A 13,628-nucleotide genomic window follows, 5' to 3' on the forward strand; every position below is an offset into this window, starting at 1 on the left:
TTGCACTCATTATTTTTTTAAGATTTATTCTATTACTAAATTAATCCACGATTATCACATAATATACTATTTATGTTAATTTCCCAAAGAGGAATGAGCAATTTATTTTTGTCAATGTGACCCAAATTGGCCTGCTAATTCATGATCAGCCAATAAGACAGCCCAATCCAAAGCCCACATATCAAAATTGAGCAATGAGTATATAAATATATATATATATATATATATATAAAAATATATCAGTCTCTCCATTTATGAACTCTATCATAATCATTAATACTCAAACCACTTGTACAATATAGTGTCAATAATTAATTAATACTAATTTTAACCTTTTTTTTCTTTTATATACAAATTTTTAGGGGAAAATAATAAAATAAAAGCAGAATCTTAAAATGCACAAGCAGTTATAAAATCCTTTGTTAGCTTGAGCCAATCTAACAGCACATTGGTAATTTGTTCATATATAGAAAATTACAAATAAAAAAAACCAACTGAATTGCTAGCTAGAGTGAAATACTTATGCCTTTCTATTCTCATACTCTGATCACTTTGAACACTTGTTTTTTCTCTTCTGAGCAGCATAGCAGCAGCCTCATTATTAGCAGCCTCAAAGTCCATTGGAACTTCTTTCACTCCCTCCTCAAACTTCATCATCATCTTCTAGTGATGATTATCATTCATAATAATCACAGCTGAAGATTTATTCTCTGAGACATTTTCATGATATCCGAATGTATGCGGTCGCCTCCAATATCTTTGCCACTGGCTCCAGCAGCCACCCTCAAAACATCTTCAATCAAAGCAACATTTCCCATGATGTCAACATGTGCACCACTCTCCAAACCCCTGCCCTGCAGCAGGCTCGATGGCGCTTTGTGTCGGTACTCTCTTATGTAAGTAGCTATGCCGGACGGGTTGAATCTAGTCTTTCCTCGCCACCCTTTGGCACACATGAAGCCTGCACTCAAAACCGGAACACTCTCATCGCCATCCACAAAGTATACTCCATTCTTTAGGCAGCTGTCTGCTTGGCCATCGGCCGAGCTATCTATTCGAAATGGAATGCTCTTGCACTTGCTTGAAGGAGACATTTTATACACGTATGATCTTTCTGTAGGGATTCCAACTCCATAGAGAGAGTAAATCTCCATATCAGGAGCATGAGGTAACCTGTAACAGACATTTATAAGGTTTTGTGCTTCAATTGATTTCAAAATGGTTATGATAGGTAATGTGAACTTACTTGGTTTCAAGTGGATTTGACCAGTACTTGTAGTGTGTGTACTTAGGATCATCAAGATTATCAGCTATTCCATGAGAGAAGTGAGCCTCGGCCCGTTGCATCAGTTTCGGAGCCACAAAACGCAGTAAATCAAAGGCATTTTCAGCTGTGTAGGCCTTGTTTTCAGCTAATTTTCTGATGTTTTCTCTGCTTACTTCATCATATTCAGTCCAAACCTCACCACTACATGATAAATTAAGTCCAGTTGAGGATCGCATTTGGAGAAGTTCCTGCCAATAAATTTTTAGAATCATACTTAATACTAGTGCCACATTTCTGTTACAATGTAAATTAATTTTTCGAGCAAGTGACCAAATTCAACAATTCTATGTACCTTCAAATCAGGAGGAGGAAGATGAGAAGAAGGAATCTGTGATGCTGCCTTTCCAAAAGAGATTATTCTTCCATACTTAACAGGCTCTTTTATTCGAAAACCTCTACCTCCATCACTGTGATTGAAATTAGTGTCACTTGAAGAGAGTTGTTGTGTATTTCCTCTCTTATCCAAATCACAACTAAGTCCTTCCTCAGGAGACCAATCTAAATTGCCCCAAATAGTATCTCCACCTTTTGGCAATAATGAAATGGTGGAATCCCAAGTTCGAGAAACTCGCATAAGATGTTCAAGTGTTTGAAGGCCAAGAATGTCATAGTCTAAAACTCCCGGAGCCATAGCCCTGCAAGGGCCAAGAGTTCAAATTCCATTATAAACTAAAGATAATAATATGAGTTGCTCCCACAAAGTCCTTTTGCTGCTACTTATACTTTTCTGATGTATTGAAAACAATATAGCCAAAGTTCAAAATATGAGAAAAGGATTGCAAAAACAAACCTGAGAAATGCCACATCTTTACCCTCGGCCGAAAATAGGTTACTTACAGCCTTTGGAACACCAAGAAAAGCTGGACCAATATTCATGATTGCTTTGATGTGCTTGGCACACCAATCTGGACCACCACCACCTCCCATAGGTGGAGGTGATTCAACCCATTTCATGAAGTGAAGGAAATAAATGACCCCCATAGAATGAGGCACCACCACCACTTTCTTATAGCCATTGGTCACATACATGAGCTCAATTTTACTCTTCAATCTACTTAGAGCTTGGTCCCTAATCTGCATTGTTCCCGTTTGAAAAAACACATATCAGTATTCTTTGTATTGACAATGAATATGAGAAGCAGAGTTACATACCTCTGTATTCTGAAAAGATAGTCTCCAATCATAGGCTGCCATATACATGTCCTTCCCTTCATAACCAATTTTGGCTAAATTCTCGATAAGAACTGCCCAAACAAAGTAGCCAGGAGCAAAATAGTCAGCTGCAACAAGTCCTGGAACCGCTCGGACTCGAATCCCAGGCGGGTCGAGCCCTGTTTCGTTGTGTAGTGATAGGTGTTCCAACCAACACAATGGCCTAAAAAAATTCCACAAAAGGGTTCAAAAATTCAGTCCGATTTGAAACTAACAAAAAAAGTCATTTACAAAGTGTAATTTTCAATCAAATTGTAACTCATTCAAGTCTTAGTTGACAGTACTAGTCTAGTAAAATAACCACCACTATCAAAGTCAATATCAAGTAGAATTTGTATAAAGAAAAATGTCAAACCTTTTGAAGATTTCAGTGAAACTACCACCCCAAAGCCTCTTACGAAAAAGTCCCTCAGAACAAGGCCTGCCTTCCCAAAGCTCAAGCCCACCAGTGACTATGCCAGGGACCATAACAACAGGGTGAAGTGGTGTCAAGCCCTCTCGCCTGAGCCTCTCCCCGGGCGATTCCGGTACATGAAAACCAGTTATTGTGGGTGGTAAACTGTGGTAGAGAAACAACAGAAGCCACCAAGTGGTACACAAATACCCAATAAACCAGCAACAACTATCTACACACCTCCATTCCTTTGGTTGCTTCTTGCTCCTCTTCTTCTTATTCTCCTTATCTTCATCTTTTAAAACGACACCGTTCTCATCTTTCTCTTCATTCTTTTGGGTCGTCGTAGTACAATGAAACCCTACTACTGGCTCCACAAAGCAAAGCTTCCTAAACCGAAGAACGGAACCCATGGCCCAAAAGCTTTGAACTTTACACATATAGAGAAGAACAAGAGCAACCCATCAAGACAAAATACGAGACTAAGAGGCTAAGCTAGGCGTTACGAAGAGCAAGACCACGTGGTAAAGAAGAAGAAGAAGAATATAGGAACAGTAAAAAGATATGTAATGGTGTAAGGAATCATCACAACCCAGGAAAAAGGCAGAGAAGAATCGAGAGAAGGAGCAGCCGATTGAGGCTGGGCTAGCCTAGCTTCTTCTGCTGAAAGTGGGTGTTGTGGTGGGAGCAAATAAGACTAGTAAATTCAACAGCACTGACTCTCTCTCACACCTAAGCTATGCCTTGGTTTTGTGCAACGACACTTGTCTAGGCATTTACATGCAAAGTTTCCTTTTTTATAAGCTGGGTGTGTGTGTCACCGTTTCGTTTTGGTGCAGAGAGTGAGACAGTGTGGCTCTGGTTTTTCCAAAATGTTATGGCTTTGATTTGGAGTGGAGTGGTTCTTTGATCTTCACGTGGATCAATCGTAAAAACCTTTACATTGATTAAACCTCTGTTTTAGTCCCGGTAAAACAGGGTAACAATTTGTCTATATATATATAAATAGAGTATTTACCTTAACTTGTTCGACATTACATATGATCACGATTTGTGTAATTTATTATTGAGATCTCATATTCAAATTAGAAACATTTGAGATTTAATATTTTCCCGAATAATATTTTAGATAAATTATTTTACAAAATAATATTTAAAAAATTATTTGCCGAAAACGATTTTAAGAAGGGTTTATTCCATTTTAAGACTTTGTGTTTTGGCCATTATTTGTCTTGATTTTGTGTTTTGACAAATTATTTTGTGTATTCTATGTTTTGTAAAATTATTCAAATAGACTTATAAATCTGATTTTGATGAATAAAAATTTGAATATAACAACACAGTTCTTAGGCAGAATGATTATATTTTTGTTCTGAGTTGTTAGTTTGATGAATTATTTGTGATTTTAGTTCAAAAAACTTTGATCAAAATCGAGTTTAGAGGTCTATTTGAATTATTTTAGAAAACACAGAATCCAAAAAGTAATTTGTCAAAATACAATATCAAAACAAATAATAAGTCAAAATACAAAGTCTAAAAGTACATAGACCCTTTTAAGAAATAGTATTAGTAAAAGGTGGGAACAGAGATGGAAAGAGAATCCAAATGTGGCATTTTGGGTATATGAACACATGGAATCAAAAGGAGTAACTAGTGAAATTAAATTTTTTATAATGTTACTTTATTAAATAATATATTTTCTTTTATTTTTATTGTTATTCTGTAAAACAAAAAAAATATTTAATTTTGGCCAAATAGCCTTTCAGATGGTGTTTAGAAATTAGAATTTTCAGCACTTTGTCGAGTATGTCACGAAAATTATTTTGTAAAACATTATAAATAAATTAAAGCTTCCAAACCTCATTTTAAGTCCCAATTGAACCCAAAAACCATCTACATATGTCCTAGGCATCATAACCCAAGTAACCATAGACAAAACTCCAATCAAATTCTCAACATTCCAACTCCAAAACCCAACTGAAACTCAAATGAAAACAGAGCAAGAACTAAGATTTTAATAGCCAGAAACTCACCTCAATCTCAGCTTACCACCCTCTTCAATGGTAGAGCATAACCCAAAACCCTCAAGGCTTGGTTCTCTAGCTTGATTCCCCAAATTAAGCTCAAAAATTCAAGGAGAAAAGGTGGAGAAATGGTGCACGGGAAAAGAGGAACATTTGCTCTATTTTGGTTACTTCCACAGCCATCTAATGGCTAATATATATCCTTTAGGGTGAAAAGACTAAAATACTCTTAGGTCATTTCAAATCCTCTTAAGGCCACCAAGGGCAAAACCATCATTTCCCGCCTATTTCGTTAATCATAATTAACATCATCCAATTCCTGTTATTCTCAATATTCTTAAATGTTAATAACTCATATTCCATTACCCTTTAATTCCCAGCAATGTTGTAATCACCAAATTACTCTGAGACTCACCTCGAGCCCCGAAACTAACTCTGTTATGACCAAATTGAAAACTTGCATTCCATGATCGTCTCATGCCGAATGTGTAACGCCCTGGATAGCCAAGACCGTTACACTGTGTATTTATAAAGGTGCAGGGCTTGCTAATCAAGTTAACTAGTTAAAAACGTGTTTGCTAAAGTCATTAGTGCGCTAGGGTTAAAAGGTTTTGGTTTCAAAAGATACTTTTTTATATAATTAAACATTTTATACATGGGATCCCAAAAGAGACAACATCAAAAAATCTGTTTACAAAATTTCCAGTGTATAACAACCACTAGCCATTCTAAAGGAAAAACAGATGTTTATGGTTCTCTTGTCCCTGTCTCCCCTCAACTGTGGCGGCTGAGCAGCTATTCATGTACATTATGCTCCCAGAGCTCTCCGAATCAAGGCTGGTCAAGCTTGCCCTTGCCTTTACCTACACCACGAAGCACCCGTGAGCCAAGGCCCAGCAAGAAAGCGTAATATCATAACACAGGTACTGATAATAATCGTAAACTCTTTAAGCATGTCTAAACATTTAGCAATCTCTAATAAACATGTAACTCATTGACATAACACATGAACTCACAAGCTAACACTTAGCCATTCAGCATATCATATTCAATAATCAACCACAACAACCAGATTACACAATAAATAGGGTCGACACCCTTAGGTCGCACCCTCTGTTTACCCCACTGACTCCGGCCCGCTTAAACCGAGCTCAGTGCATAATAACCTGTCCTCAGCTACCAGTGGGCGAGTCGCGCCCTGAGAGCTAATGTAAACTCCGACACTCTTAGGTCGTTTGTCTACTATTTATATGGTATAATACCATCATCTATAGAGCATACAAACAGAGGAACCCTTAGTCCCATTATGAATCCACAATCAGGTGCAGCTTTCGTACCTTTAATTTCCAAACGCTTCGATTACGAGAAATTCCCTTTGAGCACGATCTGTCTCCCGAGCCCAAGCCTTTACCTAGTCACAACCAAGATAAGGGATTCAATTAATATTCGAATAAAGGTTTCTGGGTGAAGTTCTAGCTTCCGGGACATCGAATTCCACCAAGCACGGTGGTGGAATCGATCCCGAGAACCCTAGGTTAGATTTCCGCGCTTAAAACCTTCAAATAACCAAAAATTCCATTAAGGGTTGCGCCGTGGCCCGCCCCTTAAAACAGAGGCTAGGCCTCTCTGACCACAGACACGCACCACGGCCCTGCCCTGTGGTGCCGCGGTGCTTCCCTACTGCAGAGCCTCCTTGGCTCTTCTTTGCTTCGCAGAGCCGCGACACTCTAGAACAGAGCCGCGACCCAGCCCCTCGTGCCCAGAAAATCCACAATTTTTAACATCCCAACCTTGCTCAAAACCACTCCAAACCATCCTAATTCCAAAGCCCATTGATCACAAAACTTCTAACATGATTCTAGCAACATAATCCAGCAAAAACCTAGCTTAGAAACTCATTAAAATCCCATTTTAATTTTTGAAACCCAGAAGCTTAAAAACATAAAAACCAGCCATGAAACACCATAATTCAACCATTAGATCATAAATTCGAGCTTACCTCCACTGCAGAACCACTTCTCTAAGCAAATTCTGAGCTAACTCCCAAGCTTCCTACCTTAATTCAACCTTGAAATTAAGAACCTAAGAACTCTTAGATTCCAGCCCAAAAACCTCATATTCAACTGATAAAAAATGAAATTCAGTGCTTACCTTAGCTTCTAGTTTGATTCCCTAGCTTCCACTGAATTCCCAGCCAAATCCCATTAGTTTTTAGTGATTTCCTTGAGAGAGAAGGAGAGTGTTTAACGCCCAAAATGTGACTACACTAAGCGGTAGTTGTAGTAAGATCGGGCGGTCGATCCACAAGGAGGTAACCTAAAATCAAAAGGTTAGTAGAAAATAACACAAAAAGTTAGTAACAAGAAGTAAATAAAATTGTAAATGGAAAGAAGTTTGAGATTTTGGTATTGTATTTTTTATAAAGTGATGAAATGAGATAAGTGAAATAAATGTAAGATGTAATCAAGAGTTTGAGAAAATGAAAGGTTTCAAGAATCATCCATATGCTTGCTTAGTTACTTGGTTACTTGATTTACAAAAATACACAAGTAAATAGTTCACATCCCAACATTTACTTGGAAAATCTAACATTAAAGTCCATATTCTTTTCTAACAAAAGTCCATTTGAGTTATAAAGTTCTTTACTTTAAAAGCACAAAGTTAATCTTATGAAAAATCTAAAAATGACAAAATACCCAAGGGCAATAATGCAATAGAAGATTAGACATAAAATTATGTATCAATATTACTTTTTCTAATTAGAAGCACATAGAAAGAGCATGACTAATCATATATACTATTAGCATAAGTAAATAAAGATAGCAAAATAAAGATAGAGATTAAAGAACATAAATAACTCAAATATATTACATTAAGAACATAGTAAATCAAAGTAGCAAAATAACATCACTTGCATATGGAATCATTCCTAACCTTCCTAGGAAGATTAGGCCATTATGCTCATGATTCTCACAAAATTCTAAGAAGAAAATATGAGAAGAAAGTGAGTGGAAATTTTGCTATAGTTTATCTACTCTAAAAATTACATACCAAATGTGAAGAAAGTGTCCCTATTTATAGATGGGGAAAATGACTAAAAAGAAATTAAACAACAAAATGAGGTTTACAAAATAAATCTGAAATATTAATAATAAAATATGATTTTGAAAAATCAAATCTTATTATTAATATTACCCTAGTTATTTTTGTGTATAGTCAAAATGCTCTTTTTCTAAAATACCACAAAAACATAATCTATAAAGCTCAAAATAGCAATTTACAAAGCCCAATACCCACAAAACATGGCTGGTGACACAAGAGGGTTTTGACCCATTTTCAACCAATGAGAGAGTGCCACGTAGGCAGCCTTGGCTGAAGAAAATGCCTTGGGCCTTGATTGGGTCGTTGGGTGCCTTGGGCCTTTGGACATGGAATGATGAGGGGCATGTGATGTTGTTGAGAAGAGAATTGGGCTGGTCACGTTCACGTTGGAGTGAAGCTTGTCGTTGGAGCTGCTGCTTGGGTGCATGGTGTGTTGGGCTTTCATATGCATTTGGGCCTTTGTGGAATGGTCACGTTAACATGCTGAAGGATATGCATATATGTGCATATGGGTCAATGCAGGTGGAAAGGAAGCTGAATGGAATTTAAGGTTGGCAGGGACACGTGGTGCAAGGAGGATGCATGTGGCTGTAGGAATCATGGGCCTGTGTTGGGCCTGGAATGAAAAAGAGAAGTTAACTACAATAATATTATTTTTCAGCTCTCATTTTTCAAGTTTAATTCTTTTCTTTTCTTTTCTTTTTCTTTTAATTAGGCTCAAATGCATTATAATTCATATAAAATATTTTTAAATTAAATTAAAACTAATATTTTCCATTTAAAGAATATATCATAATAAATTCAAGAAAATATTATTCAAAACTTAATTTAATTTGAACTTAAACTTGATAAAATGACATCTTTTGAGCACTAATCAGAGAAAGAGAGAGAGAGAGAGAGTAGGGCCGGTTTCTAATGTTTCCACTGTTTTCTAAGTTTTATCTATCTATCCTCAAGCAATTAAACCAATCCCAAGGCTCGGGGTACCGGAAACGTCCCCGAGGGAAAAATGGTAAAATTCCCCAGTATTCTCGCCTAAACTTCCTAACCTCAGATATATCTCCAATTATTTATTTCCATGACCTGATAACCCAAATAATCATCTAGTACCTGAAATACCCCCTTGACTTGCCCCAAGTAAAATATTAGGCCCCGTTGTGACTTCTTGCTAACTAGCTCCCTAGGATCGCCTCAAGCCGCATGCTGCAGATTTACCCACATGATAATGTGGTTCTCACAATTATAGCATATAATCACATTTGCATTCATATAACCATACAAGCATGCTTATCATATAATCATGCATTAAATTAATAAACACACACATAAGCCACTTATGCCCTCCCGGCACACTAATCAAGGCCATTAAGCCATATTAGTGATTTTGGGTCGTTACATAATGGCTCGAACAAATCAACATATAATGTGGTATTAATCATAATTCACCCACATGCATGAAAATACACAATCACGCCCTCAACGGGCCAAATTACCAAAATGTCCTTATAATTAAAAATGGACCCATATGCATGCATTTATCATCATATTATAATATAATTCACATAAACATGCATATAATCATTTAATGGCATAATAAATCAATTATGGCCCTCCCGCCCTCCTGATCAAGGTTCTAAACCTTATTAAGGATTTTGGGGCATTACAGTAGAGATCATGAGGGAAGAGTTATTAGCTGCCCAAATTCCTCAAACGGACCAAAATTTGGTGAAAGCAAAGGTAACGGTTTTACTAGCTGCTAAAACAACTACAAACTCAATCTAGTCACAATTTATTCCAGAGCGATAGTTGTTGGGCAGTCAACACAGACAATGGCGTTACAAAACTGCATAAAAGGGGTTCCTCAACTGGACTGTTTGTTTTAGAGAGTGGGAAGTCATGAAAATTACAAAGGAGGTAAACTTTGTTGCTCATATTGTGGCTAGGTTTGCTCACAGATCTCAGCTAGAATGGGAGCTTGATTGGACCATCTGGAATGCAAAAACCTTTAACGACTACAAGGCTTGCTATCTACCTTGATTTTTCATATTCGAACACTACTACAAAAAAAGCTTTTTAAAGCTTTTAGGACTCGCAGGGCGCGAGTCCTCTATTTGAGAGCCTTAAAAACTGAGATTTTTTTATGACTTGCAGATGTTTTAAGGGCTCGCATTGCGAGTCCTAAAAGAATGTTTTAAGGGCTCGCATTGCGAGTCCTAAAAGAATGTTTTTAGGACTCGCATTGCGAGCCCTAAAAGAATGGCCGAAGTAAGTGGCGGCGCCACCACTCCACAGTGGCCATTGGGTCTAATTTTTTAGTGGGTTTTGAAGCCCAGGATGCAAGGAATATGGTGGTGTTGGTGGTTCATCTCGTGGTGGCTCGAGGTGGGCGGAAAGTGGTCGAAAAGTTTGGGAAAACCCAAAATCGCATAAACTTCGACGAGCACTTTGAGGGTCTTAGGCGGCTCGTGAGGGGCTGAGCTCCGAGGGTTAGAGGTTTTGGGGGCAGCGCATCTCCTACGGCGGCGCGTGGCGTTTGGCAGCGATGGCAAGGCGGCTATTTGGCCACGGGAGAGACTAGCTAGAGAGAGAGAGAAGGAGCTTCGGGAGAGAGAGAGAGAGAGAGAGAGAGAGAGAGTGAGTGATTTGAGTAGGTTATTGAGCAGGTTTTCGCTTGAGGTTGGGCTCCAATATTACTCAAGGGTACTCGCTTATGTATTGCTCCTATTTTTAGTTAATTTTAAAGTTGTGTTCTGTTAAATATTTAGAATATTTCGTTAAAGTTAACAAAATAAACCGTTACAACTAAGAATTTCTGTTATTTACACACTTTTTATATAGAAGAGAAATAGAGTGTTGTTATTTAGTAACTTAAGATATCTAATACTACATGAGGTAACACTTTATAATTGGTTAGTTATATTCAATAATATTTAGTAAGTTAAAATATATGACTCATATTAGATTAAACACTAACAATAGGTCACTTTTCTGTGGCGTTTGACACCACCTTTAATACCCGGGAAACTAAAACTAGTTATCGTAATCATATACAAAATACAACACTTTGTAGTCAACTTCTATAAATTTTCGCGTACATATTGTCATAAAACCATTAACTATTTAATAAAGACGAACGTTAGGCAAATTTTGTATTATAAAATAGCTAAGAATTTTGATATAAAAATAAAGACATATGGTTTTCTTTTTTAATATTTATATGATATGGCACAATGTTTAAGGAGATGGGGTATGACAATGAAATGTTGTTTGTTTTTGTAGCGTCGTCATCTTTGCTTTGCTGCCCTAAACGACAGAGACTTTTATAATTAGGACCAGCTTTCTCTGCTTCATCTATGCCATCCAAACATTTTTCCCATTATGGATTGGAGGTCTCCAACTATATAGTAGTATTTCAGTGCAGTCAACTTTTTGGTTACATCGGTGAAGTCAATATACGGTTCAGACATTTAAATAATTTTTTTTTTTCAATTTTTTTTATAATATTGTACATTGTTGTCATTTAATACATCCTGTAAATTTTCAAAAAATTTCGAATAGTTTACGGTGCCGAAAACAAGGTTCAAACAATTGAATTTTACACACGCATACAAAAAACAGACACGAGTGCAACAATCTTGTTTTCGACACCGTAAATTATTCGGAATTTTTTGAAAATTTACAAGATATCTTAATTAACAACAACGTACATTATCATAAAAAAAAAAAAAATTATTTAAATACTCAAACCGAGCCCTAGCTGCACCGAAGCCTCCCCATATATATATATATATATATATTGGATTAATTCACTTTATATCACATTTCTTATTTCACTTCTTTCTTCAATTATTCTTGTTATTTTCTTCATTTAATAATTACTCTAAATTAATTAGTAGCTGCCAAAAAAAAAACTAGCCTTCTTCAATGTATTACCCCACCTAGGGCACGCATATGCATGCATTTTTTGCTGAAACGCTATAGAAAATAGCTACGTAAAACATATAAATTATTTTACTCTGTTTAATTCAATTTGTGGCCTTTTGAGTATACATAATTTATGAGATTAGTGACTAATAATCTAACGTCCAATCAATTTAACGTTTCCTTGTATATCAAGTCAAATCGATCTCATCACTTGTTTTTTTTCTTTCAAATTATAACTGTACTGGAAAGATGATGAGTTTCATTACACATGGCTAAGGTTTTTCCAATAATAACACTCACTCACATTGCTTTTTTTTACTTTTTGGGGAATATTTAAAATTTGTGGATGATATAAACGTAGATTGTTGGTATATATTGCACAAAGGAAAAGAAAAAGAAAAAGAATTTTTTTTTTTAATATTCAGTTTTAATAAGTAAACGTAAAGCGTGTAGAAGTAACTTTTAAATTTTATTTTTCAATAAAGAATTGGAATTACTTGCTTTAATTAACTTTGTCTATATTCTCACCAGCATTAGTTTGGGAATTCGAATCATTAAGCAAAATCTCTAGAATCACCCAAGAATAATTATTATATATACATGCATGTAAAACGTGGAAATTAATTTAGCAAAAATAAATTATGTTTGAGAAACAAAAGTAAGAAAGAAATTAATTTAGCAAAAATAAATTTATCGTGAATAAATTAATTTAGAAAAAGTAGGATAAATTTAGTGTGAATACTCTCTCTCTATATATATATATATATTCGTAGATGTATTCCCACTAATAAATGTGATTTTATTTTTAGCACGGGAATAATTTATAATTTAATTTTTTTATATGACGGTGTATATTGTAATTATAGTAGGCATCCTACCATTTTTCAGAAAATTTCGAATAATTTACAGCGCTGATTTTTTTTTCAAAATAATTTGTTTCGAGCGGGTATATAAAACAAGCTTAAAAACAATCTATTTTTTGTGTTTTCGATACATGGATCGATTACAATCTAATTTTTTTATATGACGGTGTATAATTTAATTATTCATAATCCCCACAAATTGTTAGGAAATTCTAAATAATTTACAGTGCTAAAAATAAAAAACATATTGTTTTGAAGCTTGTTTTATACGTGTGAAACAAGTTATTTTAAAGTTTGTTTTTAGTACCGTAAATTATTCTGAATTTTCTAATAACGGTTGGAATGTCTCAAATAACTATAATGTATACCATTATATAAAAAAATTTGGATTATAATTTTTTCACTTGCAAAAAATAGAGACACCCTTACCGGTGAATGTAAATGCTTACCTCCACTGTAGTCGTCCCCTGTATATATATATTAATTTTGGAGAGTAAATAAATCTTCCAGCTCTAATTTTTTTTGGCATTATGTAGTTTTGTAGACACCAAATAGTTTGATATGATGTAAAAAATTTGGCACTTTAAATCTTAGGTTAACTTAATTCCATCCTATATATCACATATAACTCACCAAATTTGGGAACAACACCTCTAGAAATCTATGATAATCACTCTATTGTTCACTCCTCTAACTTACGCAACATCTATAGTAACATACAACTGACCATGAGGAGAGGAGGCCATATCTTCGTAGACTAGACTTAGTTTCTTGGTTTTCTT

General features: G+C 35.6%; 1 protein-coding gene across 1 annotated transcript; it reads right to left on the reverse strand.

Annotated features, from left to right (window-relative positions):
• Nucleotides 1-347: 347 nt before the first annotated feature.
• LOC133816915 (putative phospholipid:diacylglycerol acyltransferase 2) lies at nt 348-3,794 on the reverse strand. The gene is made up of 6 exons (XM_062249256.1): nt 2,895-3,794; nt 2,480-2,702; nt 2,118-2,401; nt 1,620-1,962; nt 1,247-1,515; nt 348-1,173 (listed from the first exon to the last, which is right to left on the reverse strand). The coding sequence occupies exons 1-6, from the start codon at nt 3,371-3,373 to the stop codon at nt 690-692; spliced, it is 2,082 nt and encodes a 693-aa protein (XP_062105240.1). The 5' UTR covers nt 3,374-3,794; the 3' UTR covers nt 348-689.
• Between the last annotated feature and the right edge of the window lie 9,834 nt (nt 3,795-13,628).

The sequence above is a fragment of the Humulus lupulus genome, chromosome 2 (assembly GCF_963169125.1).
Source record: "Humulus lupulus chromosome 2, drHumLupu1.1, whole genome shotgun sequence".
NCBI classification, from domain to species: Eukaryota; Viridiplantae; Streptophyta; class Magnoliopsida; order Rosales; family Cannabaceae; genus Humulus; species Humulus lupulus.

Bases quoted from the DNA above. Each gene is read 5' to 3' on its own strand.
- LOC133816915 (XM_062249256.1), bottom strand. From the start codon at position 3,373: ATGTGTAAAGTTCAAAGCTTTTGGGCCATGGGTTCCGTTCTTCGGTTT. The intron at 1,963-2,117 runs GTTTGTTTTTGC...TGGCCCTTGCAG, and splicing joins AAAGATGTGGCATTTCTCAG to GGCTATGGCTCCGGGAGTTT. The intron at 1,516-1,619 runs GTACATAGAATT...ATTTATTGGCAG, and splicing joins TTCCTCCTCCTGATTTGAAG to GAACTTCTCCAAATGCGATC.